The sequence below is a fragment of the Bombus pascuorum genome, chromosome 5 (genome assembly GCF_905332965.1).
Source record: "Bombus pascuorum chromosome 5, iyBomPasc1.1, whole genome shotgun sequence".
In the NCBI taxonomy this organism is placed as follows: Eukaryota; Metazoa; Arthropoda; class Insecta; order Hymenoptera; family Apidae; genus Bombus; species Bombus pascuorum.
In genome coordinates, this window is record NC_083492.1 from 15992749 (window position 1) to 16011172 (window position 18424).

At 36.6% G+C, this 18424-nt stretch overlaps 1 protein-coding gene across 7 annotated transcripts in view; it reads left to right on the top strand.

The window, feature by feature from the left end:
* LOC132906923 (whirlin) overlaps window positions 1-18424 on the top strand; it is a 111351-nt gene that overhangs the window by 22062 nt on the left and 70865 nt on the right. For 4 of the 7 annotated variants that reach the window (XM_060959564.1, XM_060959569.1, XM_060959570.1 and 1 more), the window contains exons 2-4: window positions 9171-9518; window positions 10261-10610; window positions 15072-15083. In XM_060959564.1, coding sequence (XP_060815547.1) covers window positions 9196-9518; window positions 10261-10610; window positions 15072-15083 — 685 coding nt within the window. In that variant the 5' untranslated portion in view covers window positions 9171-9195. The remainder of the gene's footprint in view (window positions 1-9170; window positions 9519-10260; window positions 10611-15071; window positions 15084-18424) is intronic. The other 3 variants (XM_060959567.1, XM_060959566.1, XM_060959568.1) reach the window with 3 other exon arrangements.

Below are 18424 nucleotides of genomic sequence, written 5' to 3' on the forward strand. Positions count from 1 at the left end.
AACGGTCGTTTTTGTTACGAGCCACTTGCTTCGTTTGTCGATTCGTAAATAAAATATGAGTTTAATTCTTGGCAATCAGTCTCGCTTTCCTATTCTCGTTCCATGTGTATCCAAGTGACAAATCGTTTCCTTCATTGGATGATTCAATTTGTTCCTGACGTGATTGATTGAAGACGGCTTTGAAAAATGAGCCAAGCCTAGTGCCACTCTAAACATCATACGAAAACAAGTGCTTCGACCGATCGATACAAGATCCATTCATTCACTGGTAGCTTAACCTATAATCAGCTTAACAAAAAAAAAAAAAAAAAAAAAAAAAGAAAAACAAACCAGGAAAGAACGGAGAAAAAACTTAAAAATATTCTTCGTACACAATATTTGCTATTAATCTTCATCAAAGCTTACTTTAAAAAGTCTAAACAGGAGAATGATGAATGGCAAAAATTCTCAAGTGGTACGGAAATCGATAAAAATCAAAGCGTGTCGTTTTCCCGCGAATTTCTTTCATCCTTTTAACGCGATTAAATGGAAAAGGAGCGATTATCTCGAAACAATCGTGCCGTTTGCCCCTTGCGCTCTTAGAGCAGCAGTATAGGCGACTATAGTAGCGACGTTAGAGCGGCTCGAAGTCACGAGAATCGGTGGAAAGAGAGCTGCTGAATGAAGCCGGCTTCAGGGGGTGTTCCTGCAGTATTGATCGCCCCACCCTCGCACCACGGGGTACATGGTATCCCTCCTTTCGTTTTCCTCAACCCCCGCTACTGTCACCCACTCCATCGCCCACTATGACTTTATCTTTCTCTCTTTCGCTCTTAATCTACCCTTCTTCGTTCTTCCTGTATCGTTTGCTCTTTCTCCCTTCAACATACTGTACCCTACGTAGTCTTCTTCTCCGTCGCGTTTTCACAGTGTCTTCTCTCTTCTTCTCTAACCCTTCCCGCGCTACCATTTCCTCCACCTGGCTGTTTCATCGTTTTGTCGCTCCCTCCTTCGTTCCTCCCCTCTTCAGCCTTCTTCCACCGTTTCACAGATACCTTCCGTACTCTCAGCCCTCTCTATCCCTCCGCTTACAACCCCTAGGAACGTCCAGGGGTAACTTGCACCGCGGCCAACCCCCGCCGGCAAACAAGCTACCCCTTCAGCTCAGTGTCAAGGTTGGGTCAAGCTTGACTCGCTGACGAGGGTAGAAACTGGTTTGATTGCTGTCTCGGCATGAATAACCGAGCGTCGACGAGCTTATTTGGGAAATTGCTCGGTTTCCTGGGTATTATGGTGGCCGGTATGTGAAGGGGGTGGAGCGACCGGGTGGTTGTGGCCTGTTAGGTAGGACACAGGTGTAGGTTGTGTGAGCTGTTGGAATTGTAACACTGCCGGCTGAACAATGTTGCGGTCGGTTGGCCGGTATTCGGTAATTGCCGGTTTTCATTGAAATCGACCTACCCTGCGGGATTATTCGTGGAGTCGGGTGTACAGGTCAGAGGTTAAAATTTACTCTGGGAAAGGGGAGAACGTCGATATTTCCGTTCCTCTTGCAGAGGAGAGATAACGTCGAGTTACGATGATGGATCGCATGAAATCGAGTCGAGTGTTGTGAGTTCTTATGAGATATGAAAAGAGGCAAATATTATTTGGCATTGGAACGATGTAACTTTTGGTTACAGATGTGTTCGACTTCAGTTCGATCATTAGTTATATATTTTATGAAAAATTATTGCTTCAATTTGATAGATGTTTAAATTCGTTGTTTTTAAAAATGAAACATTGAACGAAGAAATCTAATTCTACGCGTTTTGTTTATTTTTGCACGTAGAATGATCTTCTGTAGATCTTCGCTCGTGTTCAGTTCATTCGCTTCAAACTTGAGTGTGTTTATAGTCTATACTATCGTATTATCGTCTTCATTCTTGGAAGAAAAATCCATTTGGAAACCGTTTAAAATCGACTATGAAATATTGAGGCAATAAAATGCTATTGTAACTGTGAGTGTCAAGATGGTAGGCTATTTCTTTCAAGTTTTATTCACAAATTTACATCAGAGAAGTTATTCCCGGCGAGCCAAAGCAAATTCTCCGAATGGAACGATCTCTCAATCTGAAAAAACATTTGCCCCATAATATTTCTTTCATCCTCCCTTGAGACCAACTTTAATAACAGAGCTAATCAAATAACTATAGCTCCGATTTATCACGCGCCACACAGTAGATTTAAACAGCCAAGTTTCCACCGTTCCATTTTCGAGCTGGTGAGAATTCGTGTAATTCGCTCGAGCGAGTGGTAAAAGGGGCGGTAGCGGAGAATCGTCGTCTCTTGAGGATGATTTCTACCGGAGGACATCGTGGTCCTTCTGTAACAACGAGAAAATGTACATTTAACGATGGAAGTATCTACTAAACGCGACAAAATGATAAATTTCGGACTTTTTATTTTCGTAAATGTTAGTTTATTACCTTATTTTGCTAATATATTATTTCCTTGATAAACGAACTATTATTCATGATAATATTAGGTTGTCCGAAAAGTTTCTTTCATTTCATAACATGATAATAGATGAACAACAATTTCTGTTTTATATTATTTTATTGAATTAGGTATGATTCATTTTGTTATATTTCTATTATTATGTTCGTGCGTAATTCAATAAAATAATTTTTTTTTTTATTTTATTTTATTTTGGTTATTTTACAATTTGTCCTTGCGGACATTTGGTAAAGTGTTATATCTTGTTGGTGAAGAAAAAAAAAATATAAATAAAAAATAATATAGCATGTGGGCGGCTACTCCCAGCGGGGTACCAGCTTCGTTTTTTTTTTCTAAGTTATATCTTTTATGAGGTCTATTGGGTAATAAAATAATATAAAACGAAAAACATTGTGCGTCTATTATTTCCTTATAAAACGAAAGGAACATTTTGAATAACTTAATATATATTCACATATTGTGTTCATATATGTATTCATAATAATATATATCCATTGGTTATTATATATAGCAGTAATATGTCTCTATGTAGTCATTATCTATTAGATTTTAGAATTTACTAATTACATATCTAATAATTTGTAACTCGTGTATTGGAAAATTTCACTGACAATTTTAGCTCAATAATTGTGTAAGGAAGTCTTCATAGCATAAACGCTAAATGTCTTCGACTTAATGGAACGGTAAGGGAATCGTTCCGTGTCCGAGCGGTTAATATAAACCAACCTTAATGCGAATCGATCGTTGCCGGTCGGTGGTATGAATTAAACACCGCGGCCAGTCGATTCTCTCGCTCGTTGGCCAACGATCGATCCGCGACGAAGCACCGGCTTTGCATAGGTATGCATTTACCGCGAACCGGATGACTCCGAAATTTCTTCCGCCGGTAACAGGAGGCTTCCTAACGCTATTAGAACGTTAGCCGCGCGCTGGTAATGCCGCGGTTGTTCTAGAAAATCGACTTGTCACGGGGTGTCGAAGCTCTCTACCACCTCCTTCCTCCCTAGATTAATATTCTACGTGGAACGCTACGAATTTCTGTTCAATTTCGTTGATCCCTCTATCTAATCTGTCATTTATGCCAGAAACCCCGGCAAGTTTCCTCGATATTTTTATCTTTCCTCTGCGACTCTCGTCTTTCATATTGTTCTAGATATTAGAAGGTTGTGCTCTTATATTAAGTATAATTTCTTATAAATTATATTTTCTTATAACTGGAATTAAACATTTATACTATATCAATACGCATATGGATAATTATTAAAGATAAAAATGAAAAAGAATGCTTTCGTTTAGATTATATATTGTTTAAAGCATATAATCGAATTATTATAATTTATGTTACTGTTGAGAATTTTGGATCTTAATAATGATCCGAAATAATGGTATAGGAACACTAAATTTACACTTGGAATTTATATTAGAATAGTTATATATTTATTTGATAAATGATTCCAAAGATATTCATCGATACACACTTGCACGCGTCTCAGCACTTTTTTCCATACCCGACTATTAAACAAATGAACAGTTTACATTACATTACATTTGTTTTTGAGACGCCGCGCAAACACATGCTTCTACACACTGATATTCATATACAAGTAGCATTACTACGTATCTAACTTAATCTAGCACATAAAATTATACATATCTCATCAGTAGTTACAATTCATGATGATATAGTTCATGAGAGTTGATCTTGCGTGTGTCTGTATAGTACGAGCATTTTTACACATAAAAATGGAAACGAACAATAGTCTTGCAAATATTTCGAAAAATTGTATATCCTTTAAAATTAACTTATCATTTTGTAACCATTACAAACTAGGAAAGATATCGTAGAGTTTGCCGCATTAATCTTCCTTTGATTCTAAGAAACGTTTGAAATGGTGGATAGAAAATGCGATGTGCGATAAGACGACGCGAAGAACAAGGTACTCGTACATGAGAAAAATAGAACGAGAAATACGTGCACGTGAACAGTAAAAACCACTACGTCGAAGGAATACGTGAAAAATTGGAACAGTTTTGTCGCGGAAAAATAATTTCGAGTGCGAGTCGTGAGATAAAATTGTAGCGTCGTTCGATTATGATTTAGTACAAGCGTAATTTAATTACGTTTTCGATTCCAGTATGTCGCTATTAAATATCGTGTTTAATTTTTTCTCGACTTTCATTTACAAAGTTTCAATTTGTCTATGAGTTTCCTTACAATTTTGAAAAACCCACTTTGAACATCGATTTTCTAGGAATCGATCGAGTAAATAATTCTTTGATATTTCAACTTCAATCCAGTGGACATCGATGTATAGCAAATATTGGCGATTAGTTAGTTATATATAGATGTATATGTCTGCACGAGGCATGAACTTCTTATTCGATTTGATCCTTTAAGCAGCCGAAGGCGGAATTACCTCGTATTCTTTTCCCACTTATCTTCATTGGCAAGCACCAGGTGAAGTTGGAGATTTCGTCCGTTTCGTAATAAAGACCAGTTATTATAGACAGGTCATGGACACAATCGCTCTTTCGTACGATTTTATTTTTAATTCCGCTATAGAGATAACGAGGGCATTATTTAGGTCAAGTTATCTTTTATTATTTTTTTACAATATAGAAAAGCACTTATTTATATATAAGAAGGAAGGACGATGTTAGAATTTAATCTTAAAGTTCAGATAAATAATCTGTGGAAGACACAATGTTTATGTTAAAATAATATTTATTAAACAGAACTACAGAACCAAATGTATTTAAAATATAAATGAGTGATATGGTATAATTAACAAAGTATGCAGGTAAAGAATTTATGGATTGTTGACTGTTGGCCAGTTACTCTCAGACTAACTGTAGGTAGTGACCCATGATCCCTTAAATATTTTGAACCCCACTCTCTATACAGTAATGAGTATGACCTGTGTAAGTGTCCTGTTCAAATGCCTGTGTAGGTGTCTGTATAAGAGTATTTGTGTCTATGTGTGTAATATCGTTGTATTCCAACAGACGAAATCTAGGAAAGAAAAAAATAGGGGAGAAAATGATGAGAAAGAAGAGAAGCAGAAGAGGAAGATTTAGAAACATGAGGACGAAGGAAGAGTGGAAGGGAAGAAAGCGTAGAAAAGGGAGAAATTGATACTGCAGCACAGATTAAAGTCACTGTAACCTCATACTTAAAGTAGTTCGCGCCATTAAGTCGTCCTTTCTTGACGTTTACCATAAATTTATCCTATTAGTCTTCCAGGAATAAAAGAAGAGTATATAATTCAACTTCGAATAATATAGATTTGGACTGTTTAAAATAAAATTACTATACCTAAATGCAACAAATTTACTAATACTTCAGACTATCCCGAAAGTTATATTTAGCTTAACTTTCTTATGTTCCAATCTTGTATTATCGTATATTCTAAACAGCGATGAATATATAATTAAACAACGTTAAAGGATTATAAAATTATTCGAGAATTAAACGAGGTGTTCACCATAGTTTCGTTATATCGTTTGCCAATATCTCGATTGTCCTCTCGGAATTATTTAATATCAATTTTATGTTTTCGCGAAATAACCGCGAAGAGTTATTCGATGCAGAAAAACATTAATTCAATATTCGGTCGAGCGTCATACGTCAAGAGTTTTGATGTTCTCCGTAATGTATGCCGTTATAAAATATGAAACGTAATGGAAATACGACGATATCTTATAAAACATAAAACGACATAACTCCGCATAAAATATTCAAATGGGAACGTTTAATAGATCATTATAAAATATTATTCCATATTAGGGACACTGTTCTACTGTATTTGAAACCATCGATACTACGATTCAACCAATATGGTTCGATACTTGCCCCGAAACGTTGTTTCGAAATTCGATATCCGTCATTACGTATTCCGCCATAAAACGCGAAACGTAATAGAAATAAGGCAATACGTCATAAAAGATGAAATGTTAGATAAAACGAAAACGTGACTCTCATCGGGGAAATTTTTATATTATATTCTTTTTCTACCCTATCATGAACTACGTATTTTGTACGAACGTATAAAGCATTGTTTTACATGTTCCACGATATCGGTTAATATGATTTTATAATATATGATACTGCTGCAATGCTGAGGCACTTGAATAATAAAATCTTTTAATAGAAAATTACAAAATATTGGAATTTACATTAAATGAAAATACGGATTTCATGCAACGTTGCTTGTTAATGGCATTTGATATTCCGTGCACAATAAAAAGAACGTATTTTGTTTTTGTTTCTCTTTTTCATGGAAAGAAACGAAAGAAAGAGAATATCGGGAAAAATCAAATTTGCGTGGAAAATATTGCCCCAAATAGATTGAACGAAGAACCGTGTCCTTTACAAATTTACAAAGAACTTTACAAATTTACGAGAAAGACTCAGGAATTTTTGACTAGGATAGATTTACGTTAGTAACATTCTTCGTCGCTGTAACATATTTAGCTGCGAAATACAAAATACGAATAATACGAACAATAAGAGAAAACGGCAATATTTTACGAAAGTTGAAACGGTGTCACGGAAGTTGTTCTCCGATTGTGGAAACGCCGCCAAGAAAGACGATCGGTCACGAGGGAGAAATTTCAACAGGGGCTTGCAAATCGCTAGCGACGAATGGGCGGCTTTGCATGAGGCGTAACGCCACGAACAAGGGGGAACTTTCAAATTTCTTCCGGCGATAATGGCTGGTTTCCTGTCGGGATTATGACATCGCCACGCTATGGAAAATCCGACCCCCCGTTGCCCTCACATCACGTGCAGATTTTATCGGTTTAATCGACAGCGATAAGGGTATTTCTCCCGCCATGAATTCCGTTGTTTCATTAGTCACGCATTAATAACATTCGTCGATGTAAGGTCATCTCATGGTCGCTCGATAGAAACTCGTTCTACATCAAAGCAGCCATCGTTGATTTTCTCAAATTAATTTTCTAAAAACGGTTCTTCTCCTACACAGTCGAACCTAGATAACTCGAATCTCAAGCGAAGGGAAGAATTAGAATTTTTCGAATTATAGACGTTATGCGTTATCGAATTTTCCGAGAGAAGTTTAACGAATGGAAACGACTTAAAGAGGGTAAAGAAGAAAATGACTTTGTGCAAGGGTTGACATTTTCTGAATTAAGGAGACTCAAAGGAGAATAGATCGTTTGGTTTTCTGGAGCGTCATATTTGGTACGAAGCACTTTGTAAAATTGGAATTTTGAAATTGTGAATTGGGATTTGTGAAGCCACTATAGTACGTATAAGGTTTGAGCAGAAGGTAATTTGGAAATTGAATACTGAATGATATTTCTCCTGTATAGAAATTTTAAAATTGTATACAATTCTTTACCGTGATAAATTACTTTAATGAATTTCATACAAATAATCATTTTCAGAATTTATTTTCGCTTATTCTCCTTTTTACAATTGTTCCAAAAGCTTTCAGTTTAGTTATACACTACGATACTTTATCTCAGAAAGTTTTAGATCAAAGGGCGAGATCGATTTAGTTTGATATTTGAATGGTACACGGAGTGAATATTAGAACGAGAACTTCTTCACGATTTCCTGAGAGGCACGATTCTCGATTAATTTACGACATTCTAGATCGATGCAGTGCTATCTGGGAAATTCAGGTCGCGGCCCTCTTTATCTTCCATCGAGTCGCTTTGGTTATTAGCAATCTTTCCCTAACGAGACACTTGCTAATTGTATTTTCATAATCTTAAAAGTTACTGCTTTGACACCAAGGGATTTTAACGAATCGAGTGGTTCGTTTGGGTCTTTGCTCGATCTTTGCGCTTTATAATTAATTTATCCACTCATTCCTTAAATCCAAATTTAAGAGAAAACTTTTATTTCTTTATGTTATAGCATATCTTTATCTTACCAGTCCGCATAGTGGAGGAAACTAGATTTTAGCGACACGTAGACGAACGTTAAATTTAGCAATGGATGTGTTCTTATATAGTGACTTTCGAGTTATAGTCAAATGCCACAACCTAAAGGTTAAAATGTATAATCGAATAGAATACGAGTACATGTTAGGAAATTTAAATCAGCATTACCTATCGGTCAATATATTCTGCTCGTACGTTAGATCTTAAAACAGGAAATATATAGATGTCCACAGAGCTACAAAAGATACAGATCATTGTATTTTTATATTAGGTCGTTCGAAAAGTTTCTTTCGTTTTATAAGGAAATAATGAATACACAGCATTTTCCGTTTTATATTATTTTATCGAATTACGTATGATACATTTTGTTCTATCAAGATAAAGATCACAACGTTTGATAGATTAGGTTTCATGTTTGTATAAAGATGCATCGTTGTAAAAGAGGTGTCTGTAAAAGAAAGACGCTTTCTGGACAAACTAATAGTATTTACGTACTAACTAATTAGATCCAAATACATTAAACTTCGTATCATTTAGTAATAATTTACAAGTACGAAGATGAAATGTAAAATCTGATGAGAGAAGATCTTCATTGGAGGATAAGTGTATATGCTAATGCCTTTTGTAGTTACTATCATCGTAACATTTGTTAGTTTTAACAATTTCTATTTTTCGATGTGTCTATTTCGAGTTGAAAAGTCAGAGAGCCCGAGTACTCGAAAACTTTTCTCTTTATGTTTCAAACTCGACCATCGTTTGCCTTGTTTTGTGTCCAGATCTGACAAAACGGATCGCAAAGGCATGGCCAGCAGTACGGAGGATTACGGGTCGGAATTACAGGAGCTGCAGTGGGGCGGTGGTAGCGGGTCGCACTTCCTGCGCAGCGGCACTCACTTCCTCAGAAGCGGCACCGGTGGTTGCTACGAAGCTGAGGATTTAGAGTCCACCAGCAGGCATCATGGTGGTCAACACAGGGGATATTATAGCCCTCCGGGTACGAGTTACACGATCGTCGAGAGACCACCGAGTGCTCCTCATCACCATTCCTCGCACACCACACCGTATAGGCACAGGGGACACACCACTGGAGGCTCTGGTGCTATTTCGCCGGAACAGGTGCTTCGGTAGGTTCTCCAATGCTCGTTTTTAGACTTCTAATAACTGATTTGTCTGTTAACCTGTTAACCAAGTCTCTTATGCAGAAAGTTCGGAATTAAATTAGCAGAATGATAATTTGATAGAAATATATTCATTTCGACTACGTTGGTATCAGTTTTTGCAAATGTAAGTGTAGTAAGGCGTTATAGGAATTTCGTTCTGCTATCCAGGATCCAGAACATAAAAAGTTGGGATTAATGAATTTTATATTGTTTTTAAACAACAAAAGGGTCATTTAACGACGGAAAGATTGGCTTATAAATAGCTTTTAGAATGATTTATGTTTATTTGAACAAATGGGATTATTATTAGGAAGTTACAATGTGGCTATTTTTATTCCCTAGATTAGAAGATAAGGTATCGATAGAATATTCTATTACGCGATTAGGAAAGACAACAAAGATTCTGAATTAATCAGGTAGTCTGCAGACCTTCAGTCCTAGATCACGTTTAATTTAAAATGATGTAATGAACGCTATAGATCGAGTCTTCTTTTATGTAGTCCACTCACCAGGTAGAAAATTATATTATTAAAGTTAGTGGTTACCAATAAAATTGCGACTGTATTATCACAGAACGGTGGTATTAAAACAGAATTAACGATATATCACTAAATTAAATTTAAAAAGTTCAGGTGAAATTTCACTCGAGATAACCTTTAAAGATCCCAATTAATTATAAAAAAGTAATATTGAAATTTCATCACAGACTTTTTGGAAATGGTGTGTCCGAGCGTCGACAGGGCGATAGGAGAACGCCGGCGTCTTCGCCAGCGAGTGTCGCCGCTGTTCGAAGCACGCCATCGTCAACGTCCCAGCAGCAACAGCAATCGCAGCAGTCGCAACAATCGCAGCCGAATCCCGCGAATCCTCCGACATCACCGAGCTCTCAGCCATTGAGTTTACAGGAGCTCACCGTAAGGACAATCACCATGACGAGAGATCCACCGGACTCTCACCATGGCTTTGGGATCTGCGTGAAGGGTGGCAAGGACGCAGGTGAGATCCGAAGTACCTTCAGGCTACCTCCATCGCCGTACTTCGCGCCTCAAGATCGAGGTATCTTCCGACAACTGTGACTTTCATTGCCGCTCGTTTCTTGCTATACGCGCGTCGTGGTGCTCGATGATTTTGAATTGCGATTTCATTCATAAGAAAGTTGTGCGATAGATATTTCTTTTGATGCTTCCTTAGCAATATTTTATTTATAAAATGTTAGTAAGTAATATTGAATTTCATATTGAATTAAGTTCATAATGAAATAGCGAAATATTTTTTGTTTTTTTTGCACTGTTTGATTTGCTTCTTTGTACTGTTTAATATGTTTCTTTGAAATTTTTTTGCTTATATTTTGATCATAATATGTGACAGATACATCTCCAGATAAAAGTTTTAGAAATAACTGAGAAACGTTAAACAATTGTTGGAGGAATATCATTGGAATTGGCACTTTATGTGACAACAGAAGTAGCCAATGCATAATAAGTTCTATGTGTATATTGTAATGTATATGTAGTAAGTATGTATGTTAATACATTAGTAGGTTTGTTATAAAGTGTATAAAGTTTCACGATAAGATTATTTAGAAACAATTGGTCGATACAAAATCGCAATTTATGTCTTTGCACCACGACGGTTATTGCAGATTTTCTCTATCGTATTTCTAAGCAGACTTAGCCCTGTTTCGTTGGTAATCGACGTATCATCGACACTCTGTGCTTCCTGTGCTTCAGCACAGCTGTCACGTGTCTTTCATTTTCACCGTTGTCGTTCTCGTGACGAACCTTCCGTTAAGCGAATGAAACAATTTCGTCCATAGCAGCGATGAAAGCAATAAAGTAACTCGCTTCTTTTACGATGTCCTCAAACTCAGTTTTCATTGCACAACTTGAAGTTTGCACTTCAAACTATATTCCTATCTCAACAAACGTATAAAATGAATGTTCTTCGGGAACAGTAACTTGTCCTATTACTTTTATTAATAAAGTTCTTTTATATACGTAATGGACACATTTCCAGTCGGATATATATTTATTAAATTTATATAATAATAATACGCATGTATTTATATAATAAAAATGCCTATTATATACGTATATTTTACGTATAATTTACGTACTTTTAATACGTACTAATTATTTTTATTATATACATTTATTTATTATATGCACGGACATATATTTATTATATAAATCTCCTGTATTTTAATTCAAAATTACTTTTTCACAAAAATTCCTATAACTGAAAAAATATTCAATATTAACTGATTGTGGTTCAATGGTCAAGCGATAGCATAAAAAAGGCATATTTTTGTATTATGCGACCGTCGTGAAATGTGTTACCAAGAAGAAAAGGATTTTAAAAATTAATTTTCTATTCTGTTAACTTCCACAATGGAAAGTAATAAGTAAATTTAAATGTGGACAAAACTGTCGTTTGAGAATTATTAAATAAAGTGGCTGTTGACGATAATGTTCGATTTCAATTCGATTGAAAGGCGATCGTCACGGGAACGAGAATCGGAAAACAGGGAATGGCGGGGGAGAGAAAACATGTTTTCGATCATTAAGCGTCATTTCCATTCCAGCTACGGTCTCCGGGGGAAACGAAAGAATGTATTACATTCGGATCGCGTTTCGCCTCGATTTTCTCCCCTCTTCGTGTTGTCGTTATTTTCTTCTTTTTTTTATTGCGCGGAAAGAAAGTCACCATTCGTTTTCGCCGACCGATGGACAGTACGACGTTGAAAAGGAAAAGAAAAAATAATTGAAACCGACATGGTTCTCTTATTTTCGTTGACGTTGATTGGCCTATGCTGGAGTTCTCTGGAAAACATGGTAATATTGATTTAAGAAGCAAAATCAGATAATTATTAATTATATCTATTCGAGAGTCGAGTTGAATTTGAAATACGTTTAATTAAATGGCAAAAAATTAATAAAATTTTCTTCACGACATATAACTTCACTACTTCGTTAATTTTCATTGTTAAAATATATAAAATTAGCAATGGCTGTTCTTTCGAATTAAATGAATATACCAGCAATTATTACTACAATATTTATACTAATGCTACAGTGATTACCATCTGTATAATAACTATAAAATATAGAAGATATTACAACCAATTAAATAAAAGTTGTATTTCAAGGGTGACGATCAAATAGCCTGAGAATTCTTTCACTGATTAGCAAAAAGTATAATTAGTATACGATAGCAGGCGACCTTAGGGGATCTTAAGGCGCGAATGCGCCTTCCCCGTTTCAAAGTATTTACAACGGGACGACCGTTCGACGGGGTAATTAGCGATACCAGCTAATTGACCAACGATACTGCGAGCGTTTAATGACGCGGCTCTAATTGCCGGCGGTCATCGCGTATTTTTCTTCCGCGTTCGCCAGTGAAACGGATTAACCGGATGTATAATTGCACGTAGTGTATCCGGCGGTGTAATCAGTTCAGGGAATCGTATCGTTCGTTTCTGTTGAGGAGCACGCGAGGATTGTAAAAGAACAAGAGGAAATCCAAGTCTCACCTTGGCCTTCTCGACTTTATTTAAGCCGACGCATTGAATAATATGCGAGCGTACGCGCGTTTTAAATAGTTGTCGAGAGGAGGTAAGCTACACGGTACCGATACTCGTTAGATATTAATTACACCACGGAATGTTTAGTAATTTAGAGCAAAGGGGGTGGGAGACGGGCTAACAGAGATGGAATTTGGCTGATTTACTTATCGTCTTTTATATCGGACGCTTGTTTATCGAGCCTGGTAAACAACTGTCTGGTAAATTTCCCGAGAAATTTGGTGCACGGACGAAGAGGGTGGTTTATTTCGTCGGCTCGATATCGGAGGGTCAGTAGGGGAGCGCGAAATAAGCGTAACATACTGGTTTTTATAGCAAATGAAAAAGCAACAGAGACATTCTGAATAGGTAATACGAACCTTTTTCGACTCGAGTTATTTCTGTCAAGAGAAAAAATAGTTCTTTGCGTATACTTGTTATTCCTCGGGACTTCAAAAACAAGAGAATTTCAATGTTATTGAGAAAAGATAATTCAGAAATAGATATTTTTAATGTTTCCATTCACGATCATTGAGATTTATATGGGATCTGAACTCTTTCTGATCTCGATCGTTTCTTTCAAATGAAAAAGAAATATTTCTCTAAAATCTCAATATCGAAGAATCTTTTCACTAAAAATTCAATATGCTGTCAATCAATTGCACGGTGAAACGATTTTTAAATATATTCTACCTGTAATCTAAGAAAATCAAATTCCCTTGGGCGTAGAATAGAAAAGAGAGAAAGAACAGTCATTACGAAAGATAATAAACGATAAAACAGGATCAGCGAACAAACAGGAATTTGAAGTTCGATAGGGATAACGGAGAATGGAAAAGGTTGGTATGGTTCTCCAGAGAAGTTCCTCGCGTACGCCAAAGATAAATAGAAATGTCCCCGTCCGGGATCCACGTTCCGCGGATGCCAGGAGCATCCCCGACATCGCGCTCTACGCTTTACGTCGTCGGGGTCCGGTTTCACGGTTTCGAGTCTCGTAAACTTCACGCTTGATCACGGCGTATCGCACATGCACCGTAAACGATCGCTTCATGCTTGGTCCTCGTCGAGATCTCGGGCGTGAAACCCTTTCTTCTTTTTTTTCTATTCTTTTTACATTTCTTCTTTTGGTTTGAAACGCGAAAACGTGTCGTGTGAGCCTGTGAATCGTCGTGGATCCCACGGGGGCTAGAAACGACATCTGGGTGTATCGTCAGCTTCTTCGAAAATTTCGTTCAGTTAATTAGAAAGTCGAGAAATGTTCTCACAAAAAAAAAGAACCATTTAACTGTGATCCAACATTTTAATCGCGAAATTTATGGCTGAAATCCTAAAATTTCTCACAATTTGTTTGTTCACGCGTAGAATATTACGTGAAGGAAATTAATTTGAAAAATTATTTTGGTTAAGAAATTAATAAATTTGGAAGTAGATTTACTTCGGTGGGTTTACATTTTTAGATATAAAATCTATAATGGAATTTATAATTTGACAAATTGTATTAATCAGAAAACTACTGAATATGAAAGACATTTAAATTCAAATTTATGATTAGGAAATTTATAGTTAAAATCGTCGAATTTGGCTTGATTTGTTTATCCATAAGAATTCTCTTCGCATGATTTATTTGAAATATTTTTGTAATAATATCGAGTTGGAAATTTCGCGCGAATCAGTATTCATGGAATTATTTATAGGACTATTACCTGTTCAATGGAATCGAAGAATGCATTAAATTAAAATACCAGAGGCAGACAGAAAAGGTTTTTCAGCGCTATCCGCGAGTAGGCTCGCTAGAACATGCACGAGCGATAAAAAAGTAGGACGCGTCGAATGATCGATTAGTGGTAATTTTTCGAAGAAACAATTGCGAAACCTTGGCGTCGTTTCGCTCCGGTCGAAATCGAAATAAGCCAACTGGCGGTGTGTCTTTCTTGTTTTCTGTTTCGCTGTACCAGAAGCGCAGTCAGGTAACTCATCAACCATACGAACCAAAAGGCAGAGAGAATGTAAGGAAAAAAGAACCAAAACGAACGAGATACTGTGTGAAAGAGATTGAAAGGAAGAGAGAAAGAGAGAGAAAAAGGAACATTAGCATTATACAAAGCAAAAAGCAACAAGATCACTGGGAGATTGAGACGAATGGCTCGAAATTTCAAACTGACAATAACCTTCATTTTTTAATCTTTAATTTCCATTGCAATATTCGATATTAATAAATTCATAAAATAATCTCAACTAGATCGACCAAATTTCTTGCACGATGTAACGATTCTAATTAACGACCGCAGGGAAGATAAGTTACATTTTTTACAGAGGAAGAGTTCAGTATATTGCTGATTAAAGGGCTAGTAGCAAAACTGATTCTTATCAAATTTTTCAAATTTTTCCACCCGTACAATAACGCGTTTCAGTAATCAGAAGCAGGACTAGAGAAATGATAAAATTGATGTTATAAAAATCGATCTATGATATGATTAAAGTCAAAAAACCAAAAAACATATACTTATACTCTTGTGATCTTGAATTTAATACCGGGAAAAGCGTAAATTTTGCTATATTAAACTTGTACAGCGATAACGCAGATGGCCGGTGCCGGTGAATATTGCAGAGAGGCTTTATCGTTTCCAGGGACGTCGTTAACGCGAGAAAAAGACGATACGTAGGCAGTGGGAAAAAATTCTGAAACACCGATATAAATTACGTTAAGCGTGATTAAAGGCACGAACTTGTGCCTTTATCCAGTGATCCGTAATTTTTTACAGACTGCACGCGAACGATTTATATCCTCATCGGCCGACGATCGTTAATCGATATGATTTATATCCTTGTGGTAGTCCCGCTCGATTAGTAATACACGAGAGCTCCATTGGACGACCGTGATTCGTTGCGATTTGCGGTCGCTATTCGAGACAGGTTCGCTTAATCGAGCCTCGTACTTCCAGCGGTTTATCGTTTATCCGGATCGAACGATTTGTTAAGCTTCCTCTGATCTTCGTTTTTAGGCGTCTTCAACCTTTTGCCTTATCAATCAAACGAACGGGTACTTAAGTCTTGAATTATTGTTTTTAATGGCTTGATTGGCCAAGAGTGAAAGGTTAAACGCGAATAGAAATATCGTTTTCTTATTTCTTTTTCGCTCATGTATTGTGTGGATGAAATACGACGCCTTGCTTGTAGGCATTCTTTTAAATAAAAAAATAGATGCGATTTACTGGCTACCATGATATAAAACGACGTGTAATCTCGTGATAAAGTATATCATCCTATTCCTTGCACCTTTCTCCGCGGTCTGTATATTTCAAAATGGTAGAGACGTTGTGGAAGTACTATTGGAAAATAGAACGTTCGAGGATATTTGTACAAAGGTTGCTGTTTCATTTTGAAAATTCTCTTTTTTAAAACATTACCATCTTCGTTATAATGCTCGGGATGATACCGTTTCGTTTCATGAACTCTTTCTACGTAGAATCTGTATTTTTTTAACTTTGGTAGAAAAGTTTCTCCTGCAAGGGATATATAACATTTTCTTCGCCTTTCCTCTTTATCGTGCCTGTTACCCCGTTTCGAAAAGGCAAGAGGCTGATAGGTGACGATAGGTTAATAATGTCAACTGTCCGCGTTTATCGATTTAATCGAAGTTTCATATCCTTTGTTGTGAAAGAGGCGTCACGAATTTTTCGTGAAAGGAAAACATTTCATACATAAATTCCGAATTCCTGTCCTAACCAGAAACAATTTTCTCATTTTAGTACTTTGTTTTTTTTAACATGTTATTCGCGATAGAAACCACGCGGCTCCACAGAATGGAATTATTTCGTTTTCGAGCGTTATGTAATTAAATGTCGAATTTCTGTCGTTAACAGAAATACTTTTTCAAATTAATTTACAATTTTATTTTAATGCGCCGCATTTTACATTATGGTACTTTAATATTTTTTATAAGTCATCGTCGTAGAAATGGGGTCGTAATTTTTTGAGCAACAAGAATACTTCGTTATCAAACGTTACGTAACTAAATTTCGAGCCTCTATCGTCAGGTGGAGGTGTTTCAGATTAAAAAAATTTAATTTCCTTATCAACTCAAACGACAAATTGGTAGATTAAATTTTTAATTTACTTTATGCAATCATATATAAGTATATGAGCGAACGATCATAAACGTCTGAATGATTCAGTCGATAGAATCGATCCATCATCGTGCTGCACAGGTCGTTTCAAAGACACTCGACAGGTTACGAAGGCCATTACAAGCGTAGTTTCCTGTATCGTTGCGAATTTCGTGGCCGTTCCAATCTCCCCGTGGTTTTCGAGTATTCATACTCGCGTATTCACGTCCATGTACACATAGATACATGCATACACACATTGAATAACGATCGATGTCGCATGAAAGTGTAATGCGCAGATCGGCCGGGCTTGGGACTAGAGGGCGACCAGTGGCACAAGAGAAAGGAAGCTAATGATAAAACAGAAAGACAGAGCAGAATTTTTGTTCGACGAATGATACTCTTTCTATAGAGACTCGTTCTCTGTCGATTTTAGATTGTACAAAAGTAACGACCCACATTACGGTACTTGTATATAGAGACGGAAATTTTCCAGTGATTAGGAACGTGGTTGCACGGTATGCGGATAAAAGCTAGAGAAGGTAATTTTGCTTCCAACAATTTTTTCCCCGTTTGAGAAATTTGTAGGAAGTTGGTTTAACGAGGTTGATTCAGTTCCCTTAAAATAGATATCTTCGTCGTTTTTTCTATGCAATTAGAGGAATTGAATTTTTGGACGATGATAATAAAATGAGAAACCTAGAATATATAAAACCAGTTCTAATTTCTCGAGTGTTCGAATAATTTACATAAAATAGAGAGTGGGCATCAAATGATGAATCGAAGATTATAAACGTGTAAGACAAGGTTTCGAGAATTCGAATCTATTCGTAATTAATCAAGTTATAGCTCTATGTTCTCTGCTACATGTTTTTATAATTTGAAACGTTATATTGAATATTTCATAGTAATAAATGTAGAACGTAATTTTATGAAAGCTAGCAGTGCATTAAGTTACACCGCTATGATCCTCGGCCCTCTAAATTAAATTATCGAATATTTATGTAAAGTGCTCGTGACAATAAATCGAGTCACTGGCTTGATCGAGTCAAAGAGTCGTTAAAAGTAGGAACAGGTGGCTGAGTTGACCTCGCGACCAATTCCCATCGGAGAAGATCAGAATGCAGGTTCGATTGTCGCCCTCGTTTTCGACGCGTTTCAATCGGCGATTTCTCCGTGGTTGGCGCGCGAATTCGCTCGTT